Source organism: Gopherus flavomarginatus, chromosome 11 (genome assembly GCF_025201925.1).
Source record: "Gopherus flavomarginatus isolate rGopFla2 chromosome 11, rGopFla2.mat.asm, whole genome shotgun sequence".
Classification (NCBI taxonomy): Eukaryota; Metazoa; Chordata; order Testudines; family Testudinidae; genus Gopherus; species Gopherus flavomarginatus.
Window position 1 is genome coordinate 41,818,193 of NC_066627.1, and position 19,012 is coordinate 41,837,204.

General features: G+C 41.5%; 1 protein-coding gene across 1 annotated transcript in view; it reads right to left on the minus strand.

Annotated features, from left to right (window-relative positions):
* LOC127030989 (piezo-type mechanosensitive ion channel component 2-like) overlaps positions 1-18,386 on the minus strand; it is a 65,451-nt gene extending 47,065 nt beyond the window's left edge. Inside the window, exons 1-12 of the mRNA XM_050917666.1 lie at positions 18,295-18,386; positions 11,173-11,365; positions 10,440-10,641; positions 9,670-9,883; positions 8,794-8,956; positions 8,332-8,424; positions 7,216-7,330; positions 5,982-6,097; positions 4,581-4,844; positions 2,949-3,054; positions 2,258-2,439; positions 1,580-1,728 (exon numbers count right to left, since the gene is read on the minus strand). Coding sequence (XP_050773623.1) covers positions 1,580-1,728; positions 2,258-2,439; positions 2,949-3,054; positions 4,581-4,844; positions 5,982-6,097; positions 7,216-7,330; positions 8,332-8,424; positions 8,794-8,956; positions 9,670-9,883; positions 10,440-10,641; positions 11,173-11,365; positions 18,295-18,386 — 1,889 coding nt within the window. The remainder of the gene's footprint in view (positions 1-1,579; positions 1,729-2,257; positions 2,440-2,948; positions 3,055-4,580; positions 4,845-5,981; positions 6,098-7,215; positions 7,331-8,331; positions 8,425-8,793; positions 8,957-9,669; positions 9,884-10,439; positions 10,642-11,172; positions 11,366-18,294) is intronic.
* Between the last annotated feature and the right edge of the window lie 626 nt (positions 18,387-19,012).

Below are 19,012 nucleotides of genomic sequence, written 5' to 3' on the forward strand. Positions count from 1 at the left end.
ACTGAAATCAGAGGAGGCACTCAGCACCTTGTAGGACTAGACCCATACTAATCCTTTCGTTCATGCACCTCAGAGTGACTACAATCATTAATTAATACGACATATCACTAACCTTCACAGCTATTTAGGCCCTGATCCAAATTTGCTTAAGTCAAAGGGAGTCTTTCCATAGGCTTTGGAATCAGGCCGATGGGGATGGGATGGGCTCACAGGATATGAGGGGGGAGGTTGTAATTTAATTGTGCTATAAAAGAGTGATGGGGTGGGAATTATGATTGAATGGGTGATCAGTACAACAGTGTGTATGAGCCCTTTAAGAACAGGCAAGGCATGCTGGGAAAGAGGACTTGGTTTATAAACCCTTTTGTCCCTCATCCCAGAGAGGTTTTGAGAAGAGTGGTAGCTGCTGGTGGATTTCTCCAGGGCAGACCTAGGAAGTGAGCAAAGGTATCCGAGAAAGAGGTCTTGGGGCTGGGTAAAGATGAAAACCTTGGAAAAAGGGGTTTATTTAGGGTTTTGCCTAGAGTTTTCTTCTCCTGGGTGAAGTGACCAGAGTTGTATCTTCCTGCTGAGGGAGGCGGGGAAAGAAGGAAGCCCCACATTCCCCACTTCAGCTGAGGGAGCCTGTGATCACATAGCCAGGGATCCACCCAGGGACTGTGTATTTTGTGCCTTCTTTTCTTTGTTTATGGATTTCTACATCCGCCTCTAGGGTGGAAATGCCTGGTTGAAGAAACCTGATGAGGAGGCAGTGCGTATAGTGAACTCTTGTGGCCAGGCTGCCCAGTTGTTTACTTGGGACATTGGTGGCCTTGTAAGCTTGGCCAAATGGATAAAATGTCCACACCTATCAGGTACTGATCCTAAGGCAGCAGCTACACCTGATGATGGAGAATTAAGAACCAGCTACTGTTAGCAATGGATTTTAGTGGCTTCGTGTAACTGTTGTGGTGGGGGACACATAGTGTGTCCACGGTAATCCAAGAGCCAGATACTGATATCTTTACTCATGCTGTGTAACTCACACTTACTTTGAGTTCCACTGAAATCAGTAGCTATCCTTATGGAGTAAGGTGGCATTTGGAGTAAAGGTACCTGAATAACCAGTTTACACTGTGACAATGATTCCTTCAGCCTTAAAAAATTCCTCCTCTCATCTTACCTGGGGTAAGTAATTTTTGGATGGGCCAATAAATTATAATTTTTTCCCCATCATGGTCAACCATCATGCTTAATACAGGTTAGCAGATTCTGAGTTAGATCCTCATTAGCAAAATTCCATTAATGTCAGTAGCACTACTTGTGGTATAGGGCACTACTCAGGGTGAATGAGCATATCACAGTCTGGTCTATAATCTCTGTATTGTCTATTGGACTGTAAGGTCTTTGGGGCAGGGACTCTTGCTTGGTATGTTTGTATACTACCTAGTACAGTGGGCCCTAATCTAGGGTTCATGCCTCAAAGTGCTGCCATGATAGATATAAATAATAACATAAATTCCTAGATAAAACAAGTGAAATAGTATTTCCAGGAGGATAATTTTGTTTCATTTCTTTAAAATATAATCAGAGTCCTTACCCCTCCTCTGACAGTCCCAAAGTCAGGAGCAAGAACCCAGAAATGGTTTTAAACTGGTAGGCATACACAGCAATGAGGACCACCATTGAGTAAGAGACAACAGTGAGCCAAAAATACTTCAGAATTCGTCTCCACCACTCATAGTGAACCTGAAATCAAAAGCATCTCAGGTTAGATGAACCTCAGTTTATTAAGTAAACTGAAGACAGCCCACTGACAGCATCTAGGTCAAATCCCCTCTCCTATCCAAAATGCCAAACTGAGAACTCCTACTGATGAGTCTGAAACATTTGAGTGTGTGTGTGTGTGTGTGTGAGTGAGAGAGAGAGAGAGAGAGAGAGAGAGAGAGAGAGAGAGAGAGAGAGAGAGGTTTCCCAACAAAATGAGCAGCTTGGATATTTTATTCTATCTGAGACAGTCACTTCAATTCAGATTGAATGGTAGCCATAGAAAATGAGAAGCTTCATGGACTAAGGATAAAATATAGGCCAGCAGCTGTATCAAGAAGATAACCATACTGTAGGCAAAGCAGGATACAGAAGGGCAAATCCATAGCTGATGCAAATTGTCATAACTGCATTGAAGTCAGTCGAGCTATGACAGTTTGCACCAGCTGTGGATCTGCCCTGAAGGAAACAAAGTGGAGAGTGTGAGCACTTTAAATTCCAGTTTGCTTACCTGATATAAAGCTACACAGAACAGAAAGAGCATAATGTACAGAATTTTGTAGACCACTACTTTGCCATTGAAACTGACAATGAAAAACATGGCAGCGCAGAAATAGATCCAGTATTTAACCAGCATTCCTTTAATCAGAGAGCCAAAGATTTCCAGCAGAGGATTGTGCGGGATTTCCCTTTCTGTAATAAGAGCAATGCAAATCTGTCAGGTGTGACGCTAGAATGTGCTCTGTTATTGTAACATTCTAATACGTTTATTATCATTCCACATTTCTAAGCTAGCAGATATCGATCCTAATGTGTTTAATGTCCCATGTTAAACTATGTCACAGGCTTAGATTGCAACTGTGTCATATACTTAGATTTTTGGAGCAGGGACCGTCTTTTCGTTCTGTGTTCGTACAGCACCTAGCACAGTGGGGTCCTGGCCCAGGATGTGGGCTAAAGTAAGCAAAGATGCTAAAGTAGGACAAATAAATAATATAACAATATCATATATTGCTAATATAGTAATAATATTGCAATGGCTTCCTGGCCTTAAGCATTCTTGCTAAATGACCTAATACATCGAGAGATTTGGTATCCCCTATAATGGTGACTCATAGAAACAATGGTGATGGGGAGCAAGAACCACAACAGGCAGATGGAGTATCAGGGTGGTCTGATGAGATAGTGTTAAGTTTTCTTACCATTCGCACCCACTGTCACTTCTGTGAGAGTTTCTTGCTTCTCCTCCATATGTCTTTTGATCATATGCTGCCTTAGCAATAGCCAGAACGTGAATGCATAAAAAATCTGCAATTAAACCACATTTGTGCCTTACTTTTTCATGGAAAGAACCCACATAGAAATGGAAATAACTCCTGTCCCTAGGAATATAGATTCCTAATTCTCTGTCCAAATGAGGTGGAAAAATAGTAGCACAATGAAAAAAAAGGCTGGCCTGGTGCTTAGATCTTCCATATGTTTAAATTATAACTAAGGAGCAGAGCCTAGGCTGCAAGGTCTTAGGGGCCACACCTATCTTTTACTATGTGTTTGTTCAGTGCCTCGCACAGCGGGGATGATCCCAGGCACTACTGCAGTACAAACTGAGAATAATCCTTTGCAAACCAACTTTTGTAGTGAAAACATTCTTGGTTTATTTGTTGCCAACTTAATGAGTTTGGCTTAACCAGAAGGCAAAATGTGGCAAGTGCAGGGCAGCCCACAGGATTCACGGGGCCTGGGGTCTTTGGCGGCGGGGGGCCCCCGCTTCGGTGGTAATTCGGTGGCGGGGGGGTCCTTCATGACCCGCCGCCGAAGTGCCCCGAAGACCCGCGGTGGGGGCCCCTCGCCGCCGAGTTGCCATCAAAGACCCGGCACTTCGGCGGCGGGTCCCGCTTCAGCGGTAATTCGCCGAAGACCCAGAGCGGAAGAAGCTCCGGGGCCCCAGCCTGGCGAGAGTTTCCGGAGCCCCCAGAGTGAGTGAAGGACCCCTCCAGGGCCCCCAAAAAACACTCGTGGGGCTGGGGCCCGGGGCAAATTGCCCCATTTGCCCCGTCTCCTCTTCCCCCCCCCCGGGCGGCCCTGGGCTTGTATGAGACTATCCCAAATGTTCTTCCTCTCCAGCTCTAGTATAAAAACTACACAAGTCCTGAGGTGAAGTATATAAAGAGAAAATAAAGCCTCCCTGTGAGGATTCATTAATTCATAGGGATTCTGATTCACCTCTGTTTTCTCTTACACGTACTTGATCTTAACTATTTGCCACCACTTCTTGGCCTCTCTAACAAAGTCCATTTTTAACCAACTGAATATTAACCCATCTCCACAGGCTAGAGATCAGCCTGGTTCAAACCCCTAAACTCTGGGGAAGTTTGGACCCAGATCTGAATTTTGCAGCTGGCCTCAATCTATATAATGCACTGAACCCAAACCCCAAATCTGAACACCCTGAACCTTTCAGCAACTTCAGATATATATCTGGTTCCAAATTTTGTGCCTCCGACCCATCTCCTGGTAACCAGGAACACTGTGCTGAATCCAAGCCTCATAAAAGTCCTAGCAAATTAAGCCAACTTCATCAGGCCTCTGCTTTCATTGCCATTCTTTCAAAGAGATGAATTGGGTTTGATAAGTACATGATGACCACACTGGGTAAATCTCTTGTGACTATCTCTGTCCAAGCTGTGAGTCTCTCTCATTTGGTCTCTGATCATGATCTCTAATTTTTTTCCCAAAATGGAGGTGCAGCTTATAAATACGTATTTTCTTAATTCTTTCCTGTGTCCTCTGCATTACTAGCCTTACAGTTAAATGAGAAAATACTAAGTCCGTACCTTAATACCAAGGTGCACACATGGCAAAGAGTATGGTTTTAAATCAAAGTCAGTGAGCACGGAGATTGGAATTTCAGAAAACAGTTCCTCATGTGAAATATTGAACCCTACAAAGAAATTGAGGATCACCAGGATATTCCCATAGATGGCAAGGAACGGAGAGCTACGCATGGCATAACGACGCCGGTCACGAACCATCCAAATGATACAAGACCAAATCAGCAGAACAAAAGTCAGCCAGCTGTTGTGGGTGATGCTCCAAACCTGCAAACAGATACATCCAAGTGAAAGAATGCTGCTGTTTGAATCTTAATGAAGCCAAAATCAGGAATAGCTGAAAAGCAAGAGCCATGTTACCAAATTCAGTTTTTAATTTTGCACTCAATTTTGGCACATGCATCTATGGCGACAACAGTGAACATATTTCTATTTCATGTCCCTCTATCAAGCAGCTGGACAACCAACAGCCTGATTTACACCGAGGCGGACATTCTCTGTGCATAACAGAGATACATGCTCCTGTCTGTGCAAAAGTAGACACAAAACTGTAGGCCAATTTGAGATTAGCTGAAAATTTAGCCCAAAGTGCGCTGCCTATTACAAAATCAGAGTAGATAGGATTTCTTATTACCAGGTATGTTTTTTCTATAGCGTTCTTCATTGCAATGGCAAGGGGAGAATATTCTCAGAGCTTGCTCTACAAGTGAACTTGCTGTGGATTTACTATGTAGCAGATCAGAATCCAGTCATTGCTGTATCACTCCTTGCTAACATTTTACTCTGCAAGGGGCAGTGCTGATCTATTCACCATTCCTGATTCTACAATACATTCCACAATATATGCAGAATTTTGTTGGACTTCATGAAAGTAGTGCAGAATATGAAGTCTTGCCCTAGAACAGTGGTTCCCAAACTTGTTCTGCCGCTTGTGCAGGGAAAGCCTCTGGTGGGCCGGGCCAGTTTGTTTGCCTGCCGCGTCCACAGGTTTGGCCGATCGTGGCTCCCAGTGGCTGCGGTTCGCTGCTTCAGGCCAATGGGAGCTGCTGGAAGCGACGGCCAGTACGTCCCTTGGCCCGCACAGCTTCCCATTGGCCTGGAGCAGCGAACTGCAGCCAGTGGGAGCCACGACCGGTCAAACCTGCAGACGCAGCAGGTAAACAAAGCGGCCCGGCCTGGCCCACATGGGTCTTTCCCTGCACAAGCGGCAGGACAAGTTTGGGAACCACTGCCCTAGAAGAAAGCAGTGAATCTGTTTTTTACAAGGTTTTGAGGCACTATACAATGTTTTCCTCCCCACACCAATGAATGTATTCCACACTATAACAAACTCTTTAGGAAGACTAATGGAAACTTGAATATGACACGAATGTACAAAAGATTCCCATCAATTCCATATCTTACCATCATGGCAATCAGTGCACTGACATAACTTTGATTCATAATGAACTGCCCCAGTACTGCCATACTGCTAGTCTCATCCCCATCAGCATCCGGGTTTTCAGGGTGGGTGCAATCCTCTGTAAGAAATGTAAAGTGTATAGATACAGGTGAAGGTGACTGAAGGGTCTCTAGTACACAGCTGAGTCCTTACATTGAGAATTGATGGTATTCTGTATCCATTAGAAGTTTTGTCTTAGGCATGTGTGTTTTTTGACTGCACATAAGAGGGTATCTGCACAACTCCCCTGAACTTTGGAAGGAATTGACCATACCTCCATAGATACTGTGTAGAAAATACCTCTGAAATAATCAATGTTAAATGGATGGAAATTATTTCTTGCTTTACATATGCAAATATAACTCCCCATAACTCAAATTCATTTACCTGCAGCTTTTACCTTGCTGCAGGCATCATATAATGCACAAGACTCCTTGGCCTCACCCACCGAGGATGCTGCATTCCACACCTCATTCAAAAATTAGCTAGTTTTCCAAGATGGCAGTGACAGAGTCAGCTGTAGAAGGAGGAGCCTGGTCTACGTATATAACCTCGATCAGAAGAATGTACTGAGAGATGCTGTGCATATGACAAATGCAAAATGGCATCAAATTCTTTCTTTCCTATTCTTCTTGGTGCTGCTTGCTTTCCAAGATGCTAGATGCCTACTACACTTTGTGGTTTGTGTGTCATGCTTTTTCATGCAATGATTCATAGATTCATAGACTCTAGGACTGGAAGGGACCTCGAGAGGTCATCGAGTCCAGTCCCCTGCCCTCATGGCAGGACCAAATACTGTCTAGACCATCCCTGATAGACATTTATCTAACCTACTCTTAAATATCTCCAGAGATGGAGATTCCACAACCTCCCTAGGCAATTTATTCCAGTGTTTAACTACCCTGACAGTTAGGAACTTTTTCCTAATGTCCAACCTAAATCTCCCTTGCTGCAGTTTAAGCCCATTGCTTCTTGTTCTATCATTAGAGGCTAAGGTGAACAAGTTTTCTCCCCCCTCCTGATGACACCCTTTTAGATACCTGAAAACTGCTATCATGTCCCCTCTCAGTCTTCTCTTTTCCAAACTAAATAAACCCAATTCTTTCAGCCTTCCTTCATAGGTAATGTTCTCAAAACCTTTAATCATTCTTGTTGCTCTCATTCTTGTTGCAAACATCTCTCTCAGATGGTCAGTACCTGATACAGGAGAGCTGTGTCCTTCACTGGGGTCAGCACTGGCTGTGAGGCTCCTGCCATATTCACACTGTAAAAGGGGCATGTCCTGCCAGCTTCCATTTGAAAAATAAGCCACCTAGAAAAGGAAATAGAATAGTGTCTCTCCTGCCTCGCTTTTCTACAGACACTGTGCCATGCATTAGTCTAGGATGCTGGTGAGACAGATTTGGAACTGCTCGGTAATTGATGAATACTGTATGTTGACCTGGCTATTGGGATATTTATTGTATAACTATATTGGGGACTAGCAGGAGACTAGCAGGGGATAAACAAGCAAGAAGGGAAAGAATGGCTCAAGGTAAGCCACTTCGCAGCAAACAGCTCAGAGTTAAGAGAAAAAGCCAGGACAGGAAAAGTCCTGCAAACATAGGTGGTCAAAAGAGGGCAGCTATTTGGGAGAACCAGACTAAGATGGAGGCACAGTGAGGTATCTGAATAAGTTGCATCTGCATAGATTACCATTGGGGGATGATCCGTTTTTAAGTAAGAGATGAATGTGGACTGTTTGTTTAGTTAAAATCCTTTGTTCCTACTGTAAGAATAAACGATACGTGGTTTTCAGAAGGCTGTCGGAGCAGTGTTCACCACTAGTCAGACTCCAAAAGAGAAGAACCGCAGGGGCCCAAATGCAGTCAGAATTCACGTATCCATGTGCGCACAGTTGATACATGGGGTACTGTATCCCAAGGCCCAGCCTCAGTGTGGAAGAACTGCAATATTCCATGCTGGGGTAGGAAAAGGCACAAGGCCTGACACCTGAGGGAGTGTGCGCAGAGACCAGAAAGGGGACAGAGATGCAGTTAGCTTTCTAAATGTCACAGCTGGTTGCCAGAGTGCACCAAGAAAACAGTGAAGTGGAGTGACTGCACTGAATGTGGTGTCTATGGGACCTCTTAGGTCTCGGAAATCCAGCCACTTATTTAGGCACCTAATTACAGAATTAAGGGCCTACCTTTAGGCATTCACTCGTGAAAATGTTGGCCCTTCCTACAAAACCCAAAGGATGGGCCTATTCTGAACTGTTAATATCCCCTGTAACAGTTGCAGTTGCAGGAACCTTCTTAAGATGGCCATTACCTTTTTCTTCTCATTCTTTGCCATCCAGAGCATGGTGTCCAGCTCCAACTTACTCTGCTCTTCCAGTGGTGACTGGATGCCCTCTTCACATTCCTGTATTAAAGGAAATATAACACACAGCTGTCACACCACCTCCGGACACAGCTATATACCATCCAATGCAATTGTTACTGCACTGTTACAGGCCATCACCCTTATAATATTCCATGGACACGATCCAGGTGGGAACTGGAACAGCAGACATGGCCTATTTTCACATTTGTGCAATGCACCGGACAAGAGCGATGAATATTTAAAGAACTTCCTACCAGGCCTCCCTCATAAATTCCAGGGGGAAAATGGACAAATCATGTGGAAAGACAGAGATTTTTTTCTTGATTTCTCTCCTGAATGTGGCTGTATTTAATTATGGTGCCATTTGTGATCTGTCTTGTCCATTCTGCACTTTGACCCATGCATTACCTTAGGACTCAGAGCCCACTGCTGTAGCAACATGACCAGTGAATAATATAATACAAGCAGCAAAAGAGGATTTAAAAACACAGGCCAGCTTAATCCAGAATGAATCTGCAGCTTCCAGGTTTCTGTGCTGTTTGTCTTGATGAGCGCCACCATCCCCAGGAGCCTGGAGAAACAAAAGTTGGAGACAATGCTAGCACTGGTTGTCATCTATAATTTTTACTATTGTTGTTTTTATATTAAGAATTGTTCAGAATAGTGTCAAATAATACTAAATACTTTACTACTAAAAATAAGATCTATTGGATCATCCTCATTTTTATTGTTCTGTCAAACTGCCTTTATTTGTAAGTCAGAGTAATTATTAAGGAGACAATGACAAATTCCTGATGCACCCTAGGGGTCAAAGAAGGCAACTGGGCATGAGTCCTCGGGTGGCCTCATGGCCCATTGAGGTCAATAGCAAAACTCCCATTGACTTCAGTTGGGCCAGGATTTTTCTGGATTCGATTCTATTTTCCTGCCAGTTTTCCTGTGTGACTTTGAGAAAGTTATTTAGCCTCAGCGCCTCCATTTATAAAATGGAGATGATGATAAAGCACAGAAGACTTGTGGCTTAGTTAATGTTTACAAATTGCCACGAACTCCTCCGATAAAAGATACTAGGCAACAGCAAAGTAACGGAAGTCCTAAAAGCTTAAAAGCAAAAATATTCCCTACAAATCTCTCTTCTTGGGAAATGTCGATATGTTACTTGTTTTTATACTGTCTCAATGGGTCAACTTAGGATCATTGAGATATATTTCAATTCTGCCTTTAAAATAAACTGATTTAAAGTATTAACCCTATCCTTTGCTGTATGGAAGTTGACGTCTTTACCTGGCATAAATGTCGTCAGGAGGAACTAGGTCCTGAAAGTATGGCAACTGGTACAGGTAAAGGGCAGCAAGGTGACCTGCACTGAAGATAGCCATCATCACACACAAACTGCTGAAGGTGACTATGGTAATGGGACGATGACAAGCCCACCAGGAGCACAGGCCCAGGAAGGTGAAAAAGTAGACTGCAGAAGTCACAGAAGGCAAAATTATACCTGGGGAGGAAATAGGCCATGAAAGGGCTTCTGTTCCACAGCAAACAGGATACACAGATCAGGCCAAAGTGGCTCCTCAGTTGATGGACAGTGACCACAACTAGTAAGAGAAGCCACTGTGAAAGTGCCATTGATTAATTTCCATATGAATAAAAATTAAGCAAGCAGAACACCATCCTAGATGATGCCTTCAACCATCTTAACTAACTAGAAAAGAAAGTGAGACCTTCACAGTTTTCAGTGGGCTAAGGGACAGACAAATTCCCCTCTCCAACCTCCAATGACCAGCTGTGTAAAGGCCTCCCTGGAGCTCTGAAAAGGAAATTCTGCCCCATAAGTGATTGCAACTTTGCAACAATAACCTATGACAATAAAGGCTGACAACAACACAACAAGGCATAGATCAAACAACAAATAATCGGGCAACAGCAAATAATCATTAAGAAGAGTTGGGTGATTAAGAGGATTGCTTCTAGTTGCTTGTCTTGTTTTTCATGCTTTGTTTATGGGACGAAGACTCTTACCTCCTTTTAACCTCTTGCTTTAACATTCTTACCTGCTAAGCCTAATAGAAGAGTTGCTACCACCTTTCCAGCACTTGTCAGGATGGCTTCAAATATCATTTTCATGCCTGTTAGCAACGCAGCAACTTTCTGAATGAAACCTGGTTTTCGGTCACCTTCCTCTTTTCCCAAATCTTCTTCAGATAAACAGTTGGTCTCTTCCTCATCACTGTCTCCTGCTTCTGTTTCATAGAGCTGTGGAAACAAGAATGACTAAGCAAAATCTGAGCATGAAAACCAAGCTGTTGCTAGACGGATCCGAAACTCCTTGACTGCGCCATCTCAGTCATTAAGAGGACTATGTTTTACAGCATGGATATGCTGCAGTGCAGAATTAGGCACAAAATCCTACTGAAAAAATAATGATCATGGCACTTTTAAGTCCCTAAATACTTCACTGAAACCATACAGTCTGAGGTGTGAACACTTGTTCCTGTGATCTCATCAGGCTAGACAGACAGTCATGAATAGGCAGAAAGCAAAGCTCATGGCTGTGTACATAGGCAGGACTCACTCCACTGGCTTAGGGAGTGGAATTGTTTCTTTAGTTTCCTGCATAGCAGTCCCACTATGGAGCAGTCATCAGGTTTTGTTTCTGTAAGTGAATGTAGTCCAGTGCCCATGTGGCTCCCATGCACACAGCCAAATTCATTTTGCCTCATCTGAAAATGTCCAATGGTTTAGCCTGCTGAAGTCTTAATTAATGTAAGAGGATGCTGAACATACCATCTCCTCATCCTCGTCCTCGTCCTCATCCTCATCCTCGTCCTGTTCCTGGTCTTCAGAATGAAGCTGCACTTTGGGAATATGAGGTTTCACCTGTGTTTTACAAAGCCTTATAACCATGAAGCCAGTGAAAAACATTCCAATGTCAGGAACCAGCAGGCGGATGATATTTCTAGCATCAACTTTGCTGAGCCTGCAGAGTAGAAAGCACACGAGTGAAACATAAGGCTGGTGCTCACAAATGACAGTCTAATTTTTCCTGTAATAATTAACCTGAAAACTAATCCCAGAAATGCATCTGTGCATTTAAAAAATTACCTAAGAATGAAGTGCTCTTGGTTATCCTATTGCAATTTGCTTTATTGTAGTTTCTGTATTCCACAGCAGAGAACAATACCACATTATTAAATAGCAAGTAATATTACACTCAGATACTGAGCAGAATTTTTTAAGATGTCTTTTTTTCCGATTGGCATTGAACATCTGCTGAAATGAAGAAATATCATCTTCAAATCTCTTAATCATTAACAGAATATGAGCAAACTAAGGGTTTTATTATAAACACAGCTTATAACGTTTGCAACGTTATGAAAAGAATTGTTGATACTCTTATAACAAAAATCAATTTAAAAAAATGTAAACACAAAATCAACAGGTCACTGAACAAACAGCTTTAGAACACTTTGTCAAAATTACCAGCTCCAGTGATAGGTGTTTCAAGTTCATTTAGTCTGCATCTCTGGTTCAAATGGCTTTAGAATTTGTAGTGTATTTTTTCAGAGCAAACCATAAATCCTGGCAAAGTGGAGACCACTAAAAAAAATTTAATGGATTTTTTTTTCCACACCAATAGTATAGAAAGGTTTTTACAGCTCTTTCAGATCAGCAAAAAAAAGAGAGATCTCCCATATTAACAGAGAATCCCATCTGCAACTTCTAAGTGTATATTTAATTGACCATACACCTCTACCCCGATATAATGTGACCCGATATAACACGAATTCGTATATAACATGGTAAAGCATCACTCAGGGGGCGGGGCTGCGCGCTCTGGCGGATCAAAGCAAGTTCAATATAATGTGGTTTCACCTATAATGCGGTAAGATTTTTTGGCTTCCGAGGACAGCATTATATTGGCGTAGAGGTGTACTTGCTAAATCAACCACTAAAATAGATATTGCTCTTATTTTTAATTATAACACAATAGGACCTAAAGGCCTCAATCAGAGTCAGGTCCTCTGTGTGCTAGGTACTGTACAAACGTGATAAAGGCACAGTCCTTACCCTAAAGAATTAATTCTCCCCTTCAAGATGTGCTCACATAGCTTGCAGAAGGATTGTAATTCCCTGCAATACCAAGTGTTCTCATGTATAATTTGGTGCTTTCATACAGACTTAAACAAATCTGTTTTATTATTATTATTAAGCATTCAATTTTCAGTGTCTACATCTTAAAAGAAGAGACATGCATCTGATATCCTACCTTAGGATTCCAAAATGAGCAAGCACGTCCTCCCATCCATAGCCTACTAGAAAAGAACAAAGAGGCCTGTTTTATAAACTGATTCCCTAACATTTTCAAACCCAAACATTCACTCTCATCAATAGGCTTGTGTCTCACTTTCCTGCCCGCATCCTTCTGGAAAGTAAATCTATAGACGGCGGAAATACTACATACCATGCAGACCAGTAAAATAGGGAGGGCTTTTGCTATTGTCTTCAGTGAGTGCAGTATAACACCTCAAACCAAGATTCATTGATATGGATCACTTTGTACGGCACAAAACTGGGGTGACGGGAATATAATCTATTTTACGTTTAAAGAGTTTCAAAAGATTTCCGAAGAACATGCCTGCAAAGTGCTTCGTCTGCCCATGTAAAGCATGTGGGCCAAGATTTCCGAAGGGGACTAGCAATTGTGGGATTGAAGTACATGTTTAAAAGCATTAGAGGCAGCTTTTGGAGCAATGCGAGCTGTATGTGAACTGCAGCCTTTGAACCCAGGGTTTGTTTCAGCCCAGAGTAGAAATGCAATCAGAGGAGAAGCTGAGATCAATCAAAATCCTTTATCGCTCACGGGTAGTTGTATCCAGGCCCATCTCTACTGATGGCATTCTGCTCCCAGAGATGAATTCCTTGGGCTCTGTTCCATAGGGTAAATTTATTGCAGTGGAAATCAAATTTACCATTAGGTGGCAGGTAGTAGAATGCAATCTGAAACGCCACTTGGATCACAAGGAAAGTGAAGCTGGTGTAATTTATCGCTCTAAGCAGCTGCCGTGTGCCTCCTGAAAAATAAAATGCTGGCTTTGTTACAATAGCGCACCAAGTCTCCTGCAAAACATGAGACAAGCCAAGGTCCCTGCCGTAGGAGCTAACAGACTAAATCAGATGGATACAATGCATGGGGCAACAGCTCTCTGCCCTTCCCAACTGCACTGTGGACAAAAACAATTCCACCCACAGAAAGGCCAAACATCCATCAGCCCAAGGCCAGTGATTGGGGCCAGCCCCTAGGGCTAACAAATAGAAAGATATACAACTGCAGCTACGCTCTTTCTACTTCAAATAAAGGAAGTAAATAAGATCTTAGCACAATGTGCCTCTATAGAACTCTACAAGGTGGAATCTACTTATTCAGTTAATTTAATTTGTCTTAACACAATATTCATAGTCTAGAATTTGAAGGCGGTCCCCTACCTTTCATTGTGACAGCCGTAGGCTTGGGGAACAGTGGAATAAGCAGTAGAAAGATGAGATAGGCCAGAGACAATCCATTGTATCTGAACGATATCGCTGTGAAATAATCAAACGTGACTTTAACTGAGACAAAAACGGGAATAAAAGGAAAGACTATGTATCATTAATACTGGATCAGTAGAAGAATTTCGGTATTTTATTTCAAAGCTATTGCTCATTCCCTCTAACTTCTAACCATAAGACTACTCCACTCTTCAGTACAAGAGCCATGACTATGTATTCTGCTACTTTGCTCTGCCTCTTGCTGCTTTGATTTTATTTTTTACCCCTTGTTATCTCTTCAGTGAATCCTTCTCAGATTCATTTTTCTTCTTTATTACTATTTTTGTGGCCCCACAACATCCTAGGTGCTCTGCAGACATATAGCAAGATACACTCCCATTCCTAAAGTGCTTACAGTGTAAAGAGACCAACACAGGGGAAAAAATAAAGGATGTTCCAGTGGCTAGGACACTAGCCTGGGACTCAGCAGTTCCCTACTCTGCCACAGATTTCCTGTGTGACCTTGAGCAACTCACTTAGCCTCTGCTTTAATTCCTCATCTGTAAAATGGGCATAATAACACTGCCCTACCTAACAGGTGTATTGTGAGGATAAATACATTAAAGACTGTTTGTTGCTCAGATAGCTTGCTAATGGAAGCCATATAAGTATTGGTGGTAGATATGAAGGGTCCTGGAAAGGGATAAAACATGCTCTACGATCAAAGTGATGATCACTTGAATTATCCTATGAATCAGTACTATTCCATAATTAAGGCTCTGTTGTGGCCTGTTGTCATAGTGCAGATTAAATGTCTTGATAATGTAAGAGAAATTATTATCCATACCACACTTAAACAGCAATCACTTTTAGGATAAAGATTTAATCATAAGTAATCAGATGTATGAACTGTGGGTAGGTATAGGTTTGTATGGGCAGGGAATATGTTGTGGTTGCAAGTAGGAGGGGAATATGGATGAGTATGTGGTTATGAATCCAGAGTTGAAGGTAGTTTGGATGCAAATGTTTTCTTTGCTAAGGATTTTGAAGATTTTTGTATTGTATTGTGATTGTACTGATGAGAAATGGGCTTGAAGCATGCTTGACTTTAATGAAGGTTTTTTTTGAGGAGAGGAGATATAACTATTCCCATGTACCCCTCCGTCTAGAAAAACAGCATATAATCCTGCACTTCTTATAACAGCTTGCACTGAAATCAAAGGGACCCTTGTCTTATGAAAGAGTTTGGGAATGGACCACTAAACTTTAAAATCTATATTGACCTCAAACCTCTCTTTCAAGTAAATTTTCAATAACACATGCAAACCATTGTAAATGTGCAATTCATTTAATCAGCTATAAAACTAATCTTACCAAATTAAAAAATAACAACAACAAATTGGCCAGCTTTGCAAAGCAAAATATTTTTGCCATGGAAATTCACCTTTCAAACATTGTATTTCGAAAAGAAATCTAGATTATAAACCCTACAAAGAAATGTATAATCCAGACAAATTTTATATGTAGTAAATATTATGAAAACAGTAATGTAGTTGCAGGCTTCTGTTTTCAAGGATTGCTTACTTATAGAGGATGTCGGACGAAGCTGCAATTAATCTCTAGCTGATATATTTTTATGATCAGTTAATCCTAATATACATTTGTACTATTATATGCTAAATTTCCTAAATGCAGTCTCTCTCTCTGTAAGTGTAAAGTATTACTGAGTACATTAAATACAAAATTTTTTTCAAAACAAAAATGTACAACAATAAGAAATCAAGCCACAATAAAAAAAATATGAATTTAGGAGAGCAGGTTTGCCTCATGCGTAAAGACAAATCTATCTGAAATGGAACCTGTGTATGAAATTGACTTGTAGAGTAGAACAATGAAAGAAAACATTTTGTCCATGCATTTTTGCCAGGATAGTGTTTATATGATAAAAACTTAAGAGATATAGTAGCTGTCCAAAAACAATAAGATCTCAGAAGGATAAATTAAATTATAAATGGATACATTAAATTATAATAACATACTGCAATTTTATCAATTCACATTTTATAATCAGAGCCTTCATTAGAAGAATACACTAATCAGACCTTCACTAAAAAAGCAGACCTAACAACTGAGCAAAACAGGATTTAATCCGAGTGCCCCTCAAAGCGGGGGCCATGATATTTTGGTAGCGATCCTTCATTGCAAAACAATTTTCTCTAAAAGCGTTATCCATCAGGAAGATATTTTGGAGAATAGAGAGAACATCTTCCAAGATGTCCCGAAACATACACACATGTATTACTTACCACCATAGCACTTGAATACAAGATGCAGGAAAATGTAATGTGTTTTCCATTTTCTGTAAATTAATAATCCCACACTATAAAGAGGTGGTCGCCTAGTATTGTTCCTATCTGAAGTATGTGATGTACTATCCAATGCAATACAATTGTATTTTATATATTATCTCTCGTTCAAATTATAGCCAAATGCAGTTCTCTAAAACCAACTTGTTAAAACTTCTTTCTTTTGGTTCTCATACTGTTTTTGGCTGAATTTTAAAAGAATTTGGCCAATTTCATCCCTGGTCTGCATCCACTGTCCTCCGTGGAATTACATCAAAGGTAAATTTTGCCCACTTTTTGTACCATCTTGAAACATTACTCTTTAAACGTGAATGGAAATTTTCTTACCTGCTATCAAGGAAAATGGCAAAACTAATCTGAAAAGCAGCCCACAGGCTAAATTATTCGCCATGCTCTTCTCTCCTCAGGGTGTTGCCGGGAGCTGGGAGGCATCCACAAACTCTGGTTCAGCACTGGTGGCCTGTGTTGTCTGAGAAAAGGAGTAACTTTCCAAGAAGCCTTTTTTTCACTTCTTTCCCTTTCTGTTTGTCCTTTTTAAATGTAAACCCAAAACCTTACAAAACTTCATTAAAAATGTGATCAACGAGGCAATCGATTTCTGAGTAAGAAATTGTTACAGCAACCAGAAGGCTAAGACCAGGGACTTGTCCAGTAATCCTCATTTTCTCTGAGATGGGAACTATTGATCCCTTCTTTCTTTCCCACTTTAATCTGGCCTTTTTCTCTTTAGTGCTGAACAAGTATTCTTAAACTTGGCTGCCAGAGCTACATTGATCTTTCTTTCCAAAGTCTCCTTGCTTGTTGCTTTCCGGGTCCTAATAAGTAGTCAGACTAGAACTATCCTCTAAACTGCAAATAGTAATTTTTCCCCAAAACCCAAGTGTTATAGATGCTTTCTTTGTGAGTTTGTTTCTCTTTCCTGATGAATTGCCAGTAGCCATTGAAAGTTTAACCTGGATTACAAACCAAATACAACCAACTGTATATTGAAGAATAAAGTACCTCCTTGTACATGCTTAGCAAAAAGCATAGTTAGTCGAGGAAAGAGATTTCAAAGGCACAGAGAGGTCTAAGCAGAAATCCAAATGTTTTACAATCCAGCACATTTTTTTTACACAGATCTATCTCTAGTTTGTTTAAAAACACGTATAAATTACAATATTAGTTGCAACATTGTAACATTTGTCACTGAGACTGTACGTTTCTAGACATTGGGTACGCAGCAATTCACTTGGAGCCTGATCCAATGCCCATTAAAGTCTGTGGGAGTCTTTCCACTGATTCCAATCACCATTGGATCAGGTCTTTGAGCAGAAATTAAGCTCTAGTGATTTCAGTTTGAGTTTTCAGCAGGATAGTATTTGGTCCATAGATCCTAACTTAGGTCATTGGCACACATGCACAGTGACTAAAGGGCTAATTATCTCACAAACACATAGCTAACACTCATTTGTTCAGGAGACCTAAATTCCCCTGCAGTTTCACTTGCAGAATTTCTTTATAACTTCCAAGCCTAAAGATTGAAATAGAGTGTTGCTGGCCCAAGATGGCTGCAAGAAGTGACTGAATTTCAGTGATGGGTTACTTTGTGAGCTCTGGGTAAAGTGCTTTGGGCTCTCACAGTTGCTCTAGAAATAAAAGGCTTTGGAATAATTACATTGTAGGTGATTTCCCAGGACTTTTTCTGCTTATTTTAAAGATTAGAACTCTTCCCTCCTAAGAGCCCTTTGCAGCCCTTAGCATCCCCCTCCCCAGCCTTCTTTCTCTTTTCCGCTGCACCCCGAGCTTCCATCCATCTCTGTCAATATGGCTTCTTTAATCATGCAGAGGAGTTGCTAGTGAACAACACCTGCTCCTCCCCAGGGACTGAGTTCGCTGCCTGCATGGGATTCTTGGGAAGTGAGACAAGTAGGTGGAAATGCAATCCAAGTCTCCACATGGCAATGAAGAAGCTGCCACTGGGCTGTCCACTATGCTCTTGTCATATACACTAACAATATATGAACTCCCTTACCAGAGCTTGGTGTGATACACTGTCTCACAACAGCCTTGTAATGCATCTGTTGCAGAAAGCACAGTAATTCCTCGGAAAGGCCTCAGTCCCATGCTTGTTTGACCTCCTATTCCAGCTTGTCATCTCCAGAAGAATCCACAGCTGAAAACATACTTCTCATCTGGTGAGCAAAGACACTGCCAGCAAGCATTGCAGGGGTGCAGGAGAAACTAACCATGGAAACAGCCCAGAGTTATGTCGGGAGCCTTCATGGGGCAGGAACTGAAGCCACTCGCAACAACCTTTCAATACGAGGCAACTTCCATCGCTAGCACCAAGCTGGACTTATTCAGCTCTATCCCCACTCAGATGAACTATAAGGGTTAAAAAACTATCAGAACAGATTTTTCAAGGGATCATTCTTGTTTCTGCGGTAATTGGTTTTATCTATGGCTACATCGCTGAACAGTTTGGTTGGACTGTCTATATAGTTATGGCTGGGTTTGCTTTATCGTGCCTGCTAACACTCCCTTCATGGCCTATGTACCGCCACAATCCTCTGAAATGGCTACCCGTCCAAGAGCCGGGGACAGAAGATAAGAAGCCAGCAGAGAGAGAACTGAAACGGCATACTTAAAGTTGAAGAATATGAACCCTCATGATGTAACATTGGAGAATTTTGCTTCATTAAAGGTTTCTATGATAAAAAAAAAAGTACTTTCAGTATCTAGAGCATCAT